The sequence below is a fragment of the Triturus cristatus genome, chromosome 7 (genome assembly GCF_964204655.1).
Source record: "Triturus cristatus chromosome 7, aTriCri1.1, whole genome shotgun sequence".
NCBI lineage: Eukaryota > Metazoa > Chordata > Amphibia > Caudata > Salamandridae > Triturus > Triturus cristatus.
In genome coordinates, this window is record NC_140590.1 from 1,618,006,097 (window position 1) to 1,618,019,570 (window position 13,474).

A 13,474-nucleotide genomic window follows, 5' to 3' on the forward strand; every position below is an offset into this window, starting at 1 on the left:
CTGACGAGGGCCAGGGCACTTATGGTTTTTAACATATTATGCACTACCAGGTATGGTTATAACTTCACTGAGCAGACACTGTCAGGCTTGAGTAAAATGTGTTAGAGGTAAAGAGATGTCTAGGGTGGATGATGTCTGCACTAAATCCCCAAACAGGTGGCCTTTGACTCTGTGCATTTCACCTCAGAGTGGGGTCTAGGCACTTCTGCCATGGTCAGTTCCTCCAATGACAATTTGCACCTTAGACTACTTAATACACAGAAATGTATCAAATTCTATATAAAGGATTAACTGCTTCCAAAGTAAAAAACAAACAAGTCCCAGTTCGTCCAAGCAGAGTAAGGAGGATAACATGTAGGCTCACCACAGTCCTTGTTCTATAATTTCGATAATACCAGCAGCGATATCAAGAACATCTGGGCAGGTACTCTGCTGTCAGGTTTTCACTTGCAGAAAATCTTAGCTCCTCCGGAACCAGACTCACCAAATCTTACTGTTATTTCTAATTCTGAGCAAGTTCTGACTCCCGCCCCACAGTTGGCGCCGCTTAGGAGTTAAAATTCTTGAGTTATTCAACAAATGAACTTCTATTGTACCATTTTTCATAATTTAGCAAAAAGGGCAAATAAAGTGTTCGGTGCTGCCTTACACATTGCCTGAGCCACAAGTATAGCGTGGAATACATGATGACGTCACGCTCCAATAAGAAAATAAGATAACATGTTAATTCACTCTGCTGTGAGCATCCGACTCAAGAGGGTGACAGGAAACATCTCTAGGGTCCACCACTAGCAAGATTTGGGGAAATAGGGATGCAGGAAAACTTGCTGTACAACTGAGCCCAAGCATTCAAAAGTAGAAGAACAAGTGCCATGAACTCTTCTACAACTTTTGTGCTATAGACTCCAAGGAAGCGAAGGATTGATAAACCATGCTATGACATAGACACCAAATACTCAAGGTTTCTTAACTTTGAAAAAAACATGGTAGTATTAGATTTAAAAGGAAACACTTCTGTCACTTCATTTCATTTATATATCGTGATATCTGTCCAATTTATATTTTGGCAAAGGCATTTTAGGAGATAGATATCTCTTGTTGTACATGTGGTATAATCCTAAACTTATACCCCCCTCCTGTTTTCGCATCATGAATCATATTGCTCGCAATTTAACAAGGAAACATTTTTGAATAATACATTCTTGTGGCTTCTAACATCTTGAACTTCATAAGCTTTATTTAGGTTCCTTTTACTGTTGTATACAGGAAAACACCATTGTGAACAGACGTATCTACTAACTGGATCATTTGCTAGTGACGGCTTGTTACTTTATGCCAACTTTGTAGAACGTATTTCATCCTTGTGTACATTCATCTTACCTGTATTGCTTCTTGATGTGAAACAGAAATGTGATGAACTGCTTTTTACAAAAAGTTAGCTGACTCCCCCCTTCTTGAGAATATAAAAAATCATTTTTATTTCTTTTATCAGTTATTCTCCTTTTCAGCCTTAGCAGTTTAGTGTGGTAACTAATTGCTAACAAAATTGTGTTTGGACCAATTGGGTTATTGTACAGATGTGTGTATAATTTATCACTTTGTGGGTACATGTTCACGTCTATGATGTTAAAATGTGGTTCTCCCAAATAGAATGTGAATTTGATTGTTAAATGAGATGTAGCTAGTATTTTTTAAATTTCTTAAATTCAGAAAAAATCCTCTGTTGTTGTGCACTGCCGCTGCCTATTGTTGTTACAATGGTTGGTAAATAAAATGCTTCATCAACCCAGTAGGAGTGCTGATGAATCAAAACTCAAGAATTTTTAATAAACATTTTGGGCCCGATTCACAAAAGTAATCTGAGACAAAATCCTAACTTTACGACTTTCGGTATTCACAAAAGGCATTTAGAAGTAGTAAGTTAGGATTTCTAACTTTACTTCTCCCAAATACCATTTGTGAATACCGGACGTCATAAAGTTAGGATTTTGTCTCAGTTTAGGAGTAGTAAAGTTAAGAATCCTAACTTTACTTCACCTAAATGCCTTTTGTGAATAACGAAAGTCGTAGAGCTAGGATTAAAGGGCATTTAGGAGTAGTAAAGTTAGGAATCCTAACTTTACTACTCCTAAATGCCTATTGTGAATATCGAAAGTCGTAAAGATAGGATTTTGTCTTAGATTACTTTTGTGAATCGGGCCCTTTGTTGGTGTTTCAGGTGATTCAGGATCTCCATGTTGAGTTAACATTGAGTCACTTGCTGCTAATACTTTACATTGTGAAATATTAATCACATCACATGTAAATAGCACACTTCCTTCTTGGAATTCTATCTGTTCAAATGTTCACCCTTGCTTTCCATGGAAATTGTTGTTTCACTCGAGTTTGTATGTGAATCAATTGTTGGCTTTTGTTTTCATGATTTTTGTTAATGTGCATATCTGCATGTTAAATTATACACATTGTTGCTTGCATAAATGATTGCATCACAGTCACATTTTCTAATCTTCTCTTTCTTCATTTTCTTTTATAAATTACCTTTTTCTAAAATTCATGCAATTCAGAATTCTTACCAATTATGTTCTTCAGATTGACATTGTAAATTAGTCTTTATTTTGTGCAATATCAAAACCCCAGTCATTAACGTTTTTGGACAACTGATCAGAAGAGGGACTTATCAGATCCAGCGAACATGTGTAATATTTATTAACCTATAGTATAATCCCTAGGTTATTTTACACAACAAAGGATTTAATGAGATCCTTAATCTACAATGTATACACTTATTTCTGATGGATTTCACACCTTAAAATATCCCCCAAGCACCAGAATCAATTAACAAACTTCAACACAGCAGTGCTCCCACAGGCCGCAAGGTGGCGTCGTGGCTCTACAGTGGTTCCACACCACCCGGAAGTGACAGAGCAGACTCACATGTAAGCGCCATTCCTGCGGACAGAAATACATATTTTCTTTTCCGCACCGTTTAATGCAGATCTGTGGCTCCGCTCCCGTTATTTTTGGTAGACTTCAAAAGCAAACTGTCAGTGTGCTGCGGAACAATGTCCCTACCAAAAAATACAGGTTTCAAGCCAGGCCATGGCTGCAGGAAGCTGATATAGGTCATGGACCGAGATGAGGTGTCTGTGCTCGTAAAACGACTAAATTGTATAATTAGTGTGCCCTCGTGCACCTGAAGGCAGTCTGAGACCCGGATGCAAAGCCGCATGTAGCCGAACAAAAGAAGTCGAGGCTTTTGCGTAGGTCTTGCTTATGCTCGAAGTTGCAGCCCAGTCCTGAGGCCGCACATGCGACCATTCAACTTCATGCTCAAACGTGTCCAGTAAGTTGAAGTCCAACCCCGGGGCGGAAGCCTAAGTGAACGAAGCAGGTGTTGGCCCGATCCTACTACACTGACTCCAAAGAAAAGGCACAAGTGTGTCAAAGTGTAAGTCGCACACCTTTTAGGTCTTCATGGGAGCGTGGTTGTCATTCTCACTAAAAACTGGGAAATATTCTGGGTTATTCCGTGGTCACCCTGTTGTAAAATGGAGCACCTCCATTGGACGCTCCATGGAAAAAGTACAAGTCTGCCCGTAAAACATACAGTGACATGGTAGCACAGATGTCTAAAGCTACACAGAGAACTTTAATCCCACCAAAAGCTCACTGACAGGGAAATAAAACATCTTGTTGTCCAAACAATGGCAAATGCCCTGGTCCGTCTTTTACATCCTCTACGAGGATAGTATTCACATTCTGTAATATTGTGCTCATTAAACACCCAGCCTTTTTATAGGCGTGAACGTCTGCCCACACACCTTATAGTTTCTGTTTGTACATGGTGTGTGGCTAACAAAATTGCCTTCAAATGACACAATGTACAACACAGGCACAGAGACACTGGGACAGAGGGATACTGACACAAGCAGGTACACCTGTTTGGAATAAATGATATGCATACTAAATAGAGGGACATTGATTTGCACTCTCTACACAGGGCACCAGGCCCTGCCTTTTTTCTTTTTTTAATCTACCTGACTGGTCTTCGTATCCCTTTCTTCCATTGTCCACTGTTCCACCTTTCCCCTCTCCATTCTACCTCTTATGTATTACTTATTATTTTACCCTCTCTTTCTACCCCTGCCATACCTTCTCCCCTGTGACCTTCCCCTTCACTTCCCTTTGCCCTCCTTCGCCCTTCCTCCTATCCTCTCCTCCATGGAATCCCACATCAGAGAACATGTAAAGCAGCCAACAATGGTGTGAATAACAAGACCAAAGAGACAACATACTCTGTATTATGATCCACAAAACACCAATCGGATATTGACTGGTCACCAAAATTGCAGACAACATTTTTTAAATAAAGGACATGACACTGTTCTTGTTACAAAGTCCCACTCGTCATCTGCACGCAACAGGAGGCCACAGGGGACAGGGACTCGCACATTATCACAGAAAGGCCCTGACAACCACTCGCTCACTGAAATTGATGGACTTGGAAGTAACAGCCCATTGGGAAGTCAAACAAAGCATATGCTCATTCAGAACCCTGTAGTCAACATACAGGGAAAAACATACTAGGAAGAGGTGAGCGATGGGCATAATAGAATCAATTAACTAACCCGAGTAAGCACACCGAGGAAGATTGGCCATCTCTCATTCAGAGTACCTCCATTTTGGAAAAACCACAAGCATTAATCAGGTGCCATACTAATGACAGGACAAGGGGAGACAGGTTATTGGAGAGATGGGCGACAAACTCATGCATGCTAATCACAACAGATACCCCACTGATCAGACTTAGTCGCAAGTCCTGACACTCTTTTCAGAGCCTAATTCACTGAGAATAAGCAAAAGTAGCGAACAACAGTTTGCAGTAGGGCAAGGGCAGAAGACTGCCATTGTTTATTTTCATTTTTGGAGCCCATACCTTTACAAAGACATATTTTCATGCTAAGAACAAAGGCCTCGTACATGAGTTAAGTTATCGGTCTCAAGAACCAACCCCCTTTCAGACCACCCATTTTTGAGAAAACTCATAATCCGTAAACAGGCTTTCCCAGGCATCAGGCTCAATCCGGAAAACTTTTGCTTGAGCAATACCCTTGTGCGCTGATATGTGGAGTCGTTTGGCATCGCATGGCATCATCTGCGTTGTCCGTACCATAAGTGACATCTCCGTCACCTATGTCGGCGCCACCTCGCCACGCTATGTCAGTTCTTTTCTTTCTGCTTCAATGATTTTTGGTGTGTAGGTTATTCCTCAATGTAGAAGAAGACTTCTGGATTCAAACCGTGCGGCGCCTGCCATAGCGCCATGTCGGTGACGCATCCACATTTAATTTGTCTCTGGTGCATGGAGCGCGAACATGACTCTACGTCATGCTCTGACTGTCGGACTATAGCTGTGAAGGCTTTGAGGGAGCGGTCCCTAAAGCTGATTCTGGCCCGGTGTTCGGCTCCACGCTGTTCGCCCCGAAAGTCTCATTCCCGGTCCCAGTCGATAGGACGGTCCGGGCACTGCTCTGGGAGTCCTAAGTCCTCGTCCTCCCGCTCGAAGTCCTCGAGTCGGTCTGGTAAGAGGCATAAGAAACACAAGAAGTCGAAGCATGCTTCAGCTTCTCCCCATTCATCAGCCAACGTGACGAAGGAGGCTCAATGCTCTAGGCCTCTTTCTGTGGAGCCTGCGCCTGGGTCAGCTCCACGCTTCCCTGCCTTTCCAGGAGACAGAGCGACCCCCGCCCCACTTAAAGAATTCTATGACGCCATGTGCCTCATATTTGGGTGACCTGTCCCTCCCGACACGCCTTCAGGCTCCGGAGGCTCAGAGTGGGCTCCCTTGGGTTCCGTGCCGGCAGCAACCCCTCCCCCCCCAATGGATCTGGTGGTGGATTCAGACAGGCACCGGTCGTGCCCCTGCAACCTTTCCTGGCGCCATCTTCCGTGCCAGGCCTTCCAATGCCGCTGCTGGCGCCAGCCCCATTCTTATCCCCCGTGACCTGGAGCTGGATCTGCGCTTACCAATGCCAATTCCAACGCCACCCTTGGTTCCTAGGTTGGTTCTTCAGCCTTATATTGAGGGACTAAGAATAAAGGAAGATTAGGAGGGGTCGATGGACGCTTTACAAGACCAGCCTGAGCACGAAATAGACTGGTCTGAGGAATTCGGTGACACCCGTGGACTGGATACCTCTCCAGATTTTGGCCTGCTTTCTTTCCCTACCGTGGCTACGTAAGAGGGAGCTTCATATGCTATGGCAGTGAGAAGGACAGCTGAGGTCCTGGGCTTTCAGCTCCCTTTGGTGGAAATCAAGACGGACATCTTGACAGAGGTCCTGCAGCCGAGTGTTTCCTCCTCGGAACCCCTCCCCCTGCCTTTCAACAAAGCCTTGACTAATGTCTTTCTGGGAACCTGGTCCAAGCCCAGCACAGGGGCCCCTGTGAATAGAACAGTCACCCGCTGCTATAGCCCTGCACCCGACGACCCCAAATTCCTCACCAACCACCCTACCCCCGAGAGCTTGATGGTCCAAGCCGCTACCTCACACGGTGCGTTCCCTTCTGCACTCTCGGACAGGGAATCCAAGAGGGTGGATAGTAGGGGCAAGATTTGTTTTTCTTTCACCAGCTTTGCATTGCGGTCAGTGAACACCATGCCTATTGGGCCGTTACGCCCACTCCTTGTGGGAAACGGTTGTGCAAGTGCTACCACTGGTCCGGTCTTGTAGAAGGCCCGGCCATTCTCTCCCAAGCATTATTTGATGGGATAAATGTGGGAAATTTCACCATTCGTAGTGGGCTTGGCACCACCGACTCGCTGGGAAGAGTGATGTCAGCAACTGTGGGTGTTTGATGCCACGCCTGGCTGAGAACTTCTGGCTTTTCTGGGGATGTCCAGGCTTCCCTCATATGCGTGCCCTTTGATGGCCCTCATCTCTTCGGAGACCAGGCAGACATGGCCCTGGAGCACTTTAAGGACTCGTGGGCTACGGCTAAGTCCTTGGGCCTCTCGGTGCCCTCCTGTCCCCCCATCTGCTTTTCATCCCTTTTTTGGCCACGGAAGGGGCTTTCAGCTGCCCCAGCCATAACCACAAGACCGCAGAAGTTCAGCAACCTTTGTGTGTACTCTGCGAGGAGTATACCCTGCCTTGTGGAAGATCTATGCTTTGTGAGAATGTGCTCCTTAGTGTTTCAATGTGATCTGCTCCAGGGTAAGGTATCTTTCAAGTGAAATCGGAGGTCTATGGAACTGTTATTTCCTGTGAAGTTCTTGAGGAAGTCTAGACCTTCTCAACGCCCGTGCCCATAGAGCATCGATACCGACTCAACATTATTGTTTTCTTTATATCAACAATGGGATGTAAGTAAGGAGAGTCTCTCTGAATGACCCCGGGGTGTATCAACATAATAAAATACTTCTTAATTCTATTTTGTAGCGTAAAAATAGGTGGACGGTCCAATGCCTAATCTTAAGATGCTTGCACCACAGAGGGAAGACCGTGAACTGAAACACTGTTGCCTCAGTGCATTGTGCAACTCCACTTTCATCTATCTAAACCGTATGCTAGTCCTTTACTGTGTTTTTTTCTCAAGTATGAGTTTTCAAAAAGAAGTATTTGTTTTAAAGCAGTCTGTTTTTTGTATATAGGAATGATGATCGTTTTTTGGAAAGATGTTTCAGTTTTTTTTAAAGGGTTCCTTGATCCAGTATATAGGTGGACTTATGTTGTTTATGAATTTTAAGGAAGATCATGTGAGGGAGAAAATAGTCTACATCGAGATTACAGCCAGACTGAACAATTGGTCAAAAATGAGTACTAAAACAACCAAAAACCCAATTTAAAAAAGAGAATGACAATTTGTGTTCGCACACCAAAAATGATATAATTGAAAAAATCACCCTCTTAGCTGACGCAGATTCTACCAGTAACGTATCATTAAACTCACCCCGGGGCGACCACAGATTCCTCCCCTGAACGAGCATGGTTCTACTCCTGACCAGTCAATGGAGCTACCCTTGAGCTTCTATGGGTTGGATTCACGAACAACCACGAACCCACTCCAAGGCGACTACAGGTGTCACACCTGACTGTGACCGAGTCTTCCCTTTCGTTACTACAAACCTGACTTTGTTACAGTGTCTACTCCTGATGCATCCACTATGGAACCTACCCTTAATCCAAACAAGCATTTGCAATGCAATAGGTCTCGCATTTACACGAGTTTGAGCATTTGGCATTGTGAATGACAATGCCTTTTATTTATGTTTTGGTTTTTAAAGCATAAATAAAAGGCATTGTCATTTACAATGCCAATAGCTTAAACTCTCGCAAATGCGAGACCTATTGCATTCCGAATGCTTGTTTGTAAAAGCGCCCCATGTCGCGCTATCACTTTAATGGCGGCCACACCCCTTTCTTTAGACAACCCACATCTAAAGAAAGATGCGCAGCCGCCATTAAAGCGAAAGCACGGTATGGGGCGCTTTTACAAAAAAAAGCATTTGTTTAAGTTGACAAACAAATGTGTTTTTTTTGTTGTTGTTGTTGTAAAAGCACCCCATGCCGCGCTTCGACTCTAAAGAAAGGGGCTTGGCCACCATTAGACACTGCTCGTCTAAAGAAAGGTGTGTGGCCGCCATTAAGGTGAAAGTGCGTTATGGGGGGCTTTAAAAAAAAAAAAGTATTTCTTAAGCAGCATAGCGCGTGCAGAAGTGCAGTGCTGGGAGCATATTTCAAAGATAAAGCAGAGAGTCCATGATCGAGTGCCGCGCTGTCATGAAAACAGTGTGGGTTAGGGAGAACCTGTCGTGCCTGCAACAGCAGCTAGATTAAGGATATTATAGAACATTTTGCTCACATACTGTAGATAAAGCAGACCGTCTAACAACACAAGTAAAAAGTCCTGTCATCATGGGAAGTTACAAATGCAGACTAGGCGGTACTAAGGTGGGACTACTAAGCCTATTTATGAATCAAAAGCAACGATTTAGAAAGGACAGTAACAGGAGCCAATTAAATAGATGGGCGGAAAATTGGTGAAGCTTCAATTTAACGAACCCATACAGAACATACCTAACCTTTGTTACTAATCTGCAACACAGGTATGTCTTGGTGAGGTTTCGATTAAATTATATTCCGTTAATGCTGGGTACTCCTCGCAATGTTTGTCGTCTCTGAACTCCCATTTTGTACCTGTGATAATCAATCTATGCAGGATGATATACATTTTTTGTTTTTCTGTAAATTTTATTATAACGAAAGGAAACGTTTTATTATCCCTATTATGCGAAAAATGAATTTTAAACAGTGTCATGTAGCACTTTATTATCTTCAGCTACTACCTGATCCTTTTATCTGTTTCTCTTTAGCATCCTTTTTTTTATTGACACTGAAAAAGAGATCAATAACCATTTGAAATTATATTCCTACAAAATTAAATGATTTTACTATTGTGGAAATGAACATGAATTTATATCTGTATTTTTAAAAAGTAATTACCTTTTTATGTGTGTTGTAATGTTGTGAATTGTTTTTATATGTAGTATACATTTTATGCCTACATTGTGTTGGCGAAATAAAGTTTCCTGACTGACTGACTGGTAAAGCTTCAAGACCATATCTGAATACAGCATGCCTCGCAGAGCATTGCATGCGCTGCCCAGGCTCGACCTAAAAACTGAGGTCTGTTCCATTACTGCTGCAGGATCCATCTCCAAGTTATCGTAGCAACAACATGAAGCTGGTAGTAAATGTAATGTCATTTAGTACTGTCGAATGAAAGGGTCATCTCCTTAGTGAGACTAACAGTGCACATCGTCGATTCTAGGAAAAGGAGATACGGAGGCAGCAGAACTACGAGCGCCTGCTGCAGCTGGATGGAGAGAGCCTCGTGCCAACTGATGAGGCTGTTGACTGCCCAGTCTGCTACACAACCCTGGAGCCAGGAGAAGGCGTGACTCTTCGGGAGTGCCTACATTGCTTCTGCAAGTAAGTTCTTGAAACATGATCCACTGAATACTTGATCTAAGTGTCCAAAAAGATATACTCACTATGCCAATAAAATTACAGCCTTGAGGGGTTCACTGAATATGACTGCACCGGATTACTTTAGTGACTCTTTCCCAGACTAGCATTCTTATGTCCATACTGCATACAGATGCCGAAGATATATTTGAGGGAAACAGTGGCAGAGTATTGGTAGTTATTTTACATCATAAGGAATTTATAACACTGAAAGAGACATTGCTTGCTTGTTCATCATACATATCTGTAAAGCTTTGAGGTATCTTATTTGTGTCTTGGGGACAGGGGGCATTAAGTTGATCACCTCAATCTGTCTTCACCGTGTTCCTGGCTTAAACCCACAAATCATACTAACTGGTGTATAACATGTGCATTTGTAAAGCACAAGTTCACCAGTATGCATCTTGGCGCTGAATAACCGATGTTTATTGTTACCCAACTCAATGGTACTCATTGTATCGACCTCAGATGGATGAGAGGCTGAGTGGACCTGCCAGGATTTGAACCTGTGACCATGAGGTCGAACACAGGCCCCTGCGTTGGACGCATTAGTCCACTAAGACATCCAACCTGGCTCTATCTGGTGTCTTAGTCTAAGTAACTCAATCGACTAAGACTACAACACCCAGCATCTGTAGGTGTGTTCTTTCACAGATACAAGGGGTTGACAACGCCATCAGAAAGGTTTCAGGTTCTAGGGCCCTTTACACGCCGCAAAGCTGAAACTTTCCTATAAACTCATTCAATAATGGAATGATAAGTGTATACGTTTTGTCACTAGCCTTGGTTCTACTGACACTGGTGATAATGGATATTATCCAATCTTCTTGGAGAATAGCATCCTCTGGGGGCAGTATACCCTTCCCTGTCGAGGATCTATGCATTGTGAGTATGTGCTCCTTAGTGTTTCAATGAGACCTGGTCCAGGGTAAGTTATCCTTCAAGTGCAATTGGAGCTCTATGGACCTGCGTTATCTCCTGCGGAGTTCTTGAGGAGGTCTAGACAGCATGAAAAGGCATGAGGTTGCCACATGAAAGCCCAGGACTGGATACACTGAATGTGATGTTATGAAGCAAGATGGCCACACTAACTTTAATTGAAATGGCCAAGTGCTCCCCTTAAGCACTTGCCTCTCTGAGCATGGGGAGGTCCAGCAGTCGAGGTTTAGTCCAGGAGATAGAGGTTCTCATAAATTTGTAATGCAATGTACCTATAGGTAATAGGTCAATAATTTAAATGTTCAGTCAATGATTCACATTCTAAGAAAGGAAAATGCTTCAGTATCAGGTAAACAAATAGAACCCTTTTAACTATGATGTACAAAACCCAGAAGAGCTTCATATTTTCCAGGACAGAGACCAACTACAAACATTTTATATCACTGAAGAGAGTGAGAGAAAAGAACAGTACAGTTGCAGTCTCCCAAATATATATGCTTTCACAAAAGGCAACTACTGATATCTATTTCCAAGAGTTGTTCAATAGATCCCCGGGCTCAGGTTTTGAATCAGTTCCGGTGGTATTATGTCTCAGATGTTGTCCTGGACCATAACCATTCTAACTCCTTTAGGATATCCACAGATATTGGAGAAGGCGCCTCACTCACTTAATAGTGACATGCTTCATCATGGGCGTCTTTCCACACCAAGGTAAGATGGTACTACCTGGGCGGACTCAACCAAAAGATGTTATGGGAGTTCTTATATAAATTTTTCTGGTTATGCAGGGAACCAGTTGGATAAGAGGTTTAAAAATACCTACAGGTGTACCCCAATGCTTTGCTTTATTTGTGGGGTACCTGGGGTAATAGATAAAAAAACATATGTTTTGGTAGGGTTATTATGAACTATTTGGTTCAGATATACCCTTATTCATGTGCCAACATGTTTCGGCCCACGCCAAGAGCCCTACCGGGTCTGGGGCCTTCTTCAGGGCTGTGTTGTTTATTTTATGGTTTCCCTGGTTGTTGTTTAATATTACATTTAATATAAACAATGGCTTTTCTGAGGCCTATTGCACTCACCTATTTAACGGAATCCAGTAGATTATCTGGAAAAAGAAAGAAAAAACAAATCTATGTACCTATTACTTGGTCTATATTGAAAAACCACCATTAGTGACACCTATAAATATCTGTGGTACTATGATATATTCCATTCTACCCAGGACTAAAACTGGTGAAAAATATCCACCCATACCTGGTGTGTCTATAAATCTAAGTACACCCGTGTTACTAAAGTGTGACTTCATTTCACTCTTCCACTTCCAAAACGTCATCTCTTTTCCACGTGCAAATGCTTATTTTTTGTTTCTGAATACCTAGGTGACAATCATTTGACAAAGGGTGAATAAAGAATTTTTTTTTCTATATTTTGCGAAACCAATAAATGATCACCGGATGTGCTAGCCTCACCTACTGCTCGGTGCTGATATGCACCATGCGGGTCTCATGACACAAGGCGTCGTCTTGTAGTCACACACTGGAACGAATCACAACGTATAACTATAGTCAATTTCCACTTGGTCTGATCTATATTCAGATGCAGGGTTTTATTGGTATAATCTAAAAGACATTATCTTAAATCTAGGCTGGGCATTCCTTATAGTCTGCCTTCAATGATGGTATATTACGTTTCTGCTATCCGATCCTGAAAATCTCCGCTTGTTGTAGAAAGGTATTACCAATGTGAGCTGTTCTCAGGCTGTAATGCATTCTCCTTCTCCTTATTTATTTAAGTACAAAAACTCAATTGTTTTGCCCGTATCCGGCAGATTGTTCTACAGGGAAAATACCTATGCTATGATTCGGTTACCGGTACCAATGTGATCGGATATTTCTAAATCATAGTATGTATTCAGGCTGTTGCTGAACTCATAGCTTGTAATTAAAGAACCATTAAGGGCAGTTATCTGCAATGTCGTCCCTCCTGTTCTCTACACCCCTGATGTTAACTTTGTAAATCGCATTTGCCCGTCTGTTAGGCTTTTAGACAAAGAAGCGCGCTGTACGCCATTCACTCATTCGCGTATCTCATTCTCTCAAACAATTACGTCCTTTGCCATCACTTTGCCCGTGTCAAGTACACATTCATTCGATTTAAATACAATCCCCCGGTGTATCCACTTAAAGCTTACTTCGTCAAAGATCAAACGCCATGGATCTACCTAGGTTTGCCATCGCCCGCTGTCGTACCGATCTGGTGGCCGGGCGGATGTTTAAATTGTTACGTCGTGACGACTCAACAACGTCACCAATTAGGAGCGTATGTAAGACGTCATCTATAGGCGTCGTCGTCGCTGCCTTCCCTAGGGGTTATGGGGGTTGTAGGCTAGCAAAACGGGACGTTTTCTATCAAGAAACCACCCGCCCCCTCATGATGCCAGTAATTAAAAGCACTTTCTATTTTTAACTAGGATATGTGTGGTACTGGAAGAATCCCTC

General features: G+C 42.8%; 1 protein-coding gene across 3 annotated transcripts in view; it reads left to right on the forward strand.

Annotated features, from left to right (window-relative positions):
* The window catches only part of RBCK1 (RANBP2-type and C3HC4-type zinc finger containing 1), a 152,137-nt gene that overhangs the window by 108,680 nt on the left and 29,983 nt on the right, over nucleotides 1–13,474 (forward strand). For all 3 annotated transcript variants that reach the window (XM_085619547.1, XM_085619549.1, XM_085619548.1), the window contains one exon: nucleotides 9,835–9,995. In XM_085619547.1, the coding sequence (XP_085475673.1) occupies nucleotides 9,835–9,995 (161 nt within the window). The remainder of the gene's footprint in view (nucleotides 1–9,834; nucleotides 9,996–13,474) is intronic.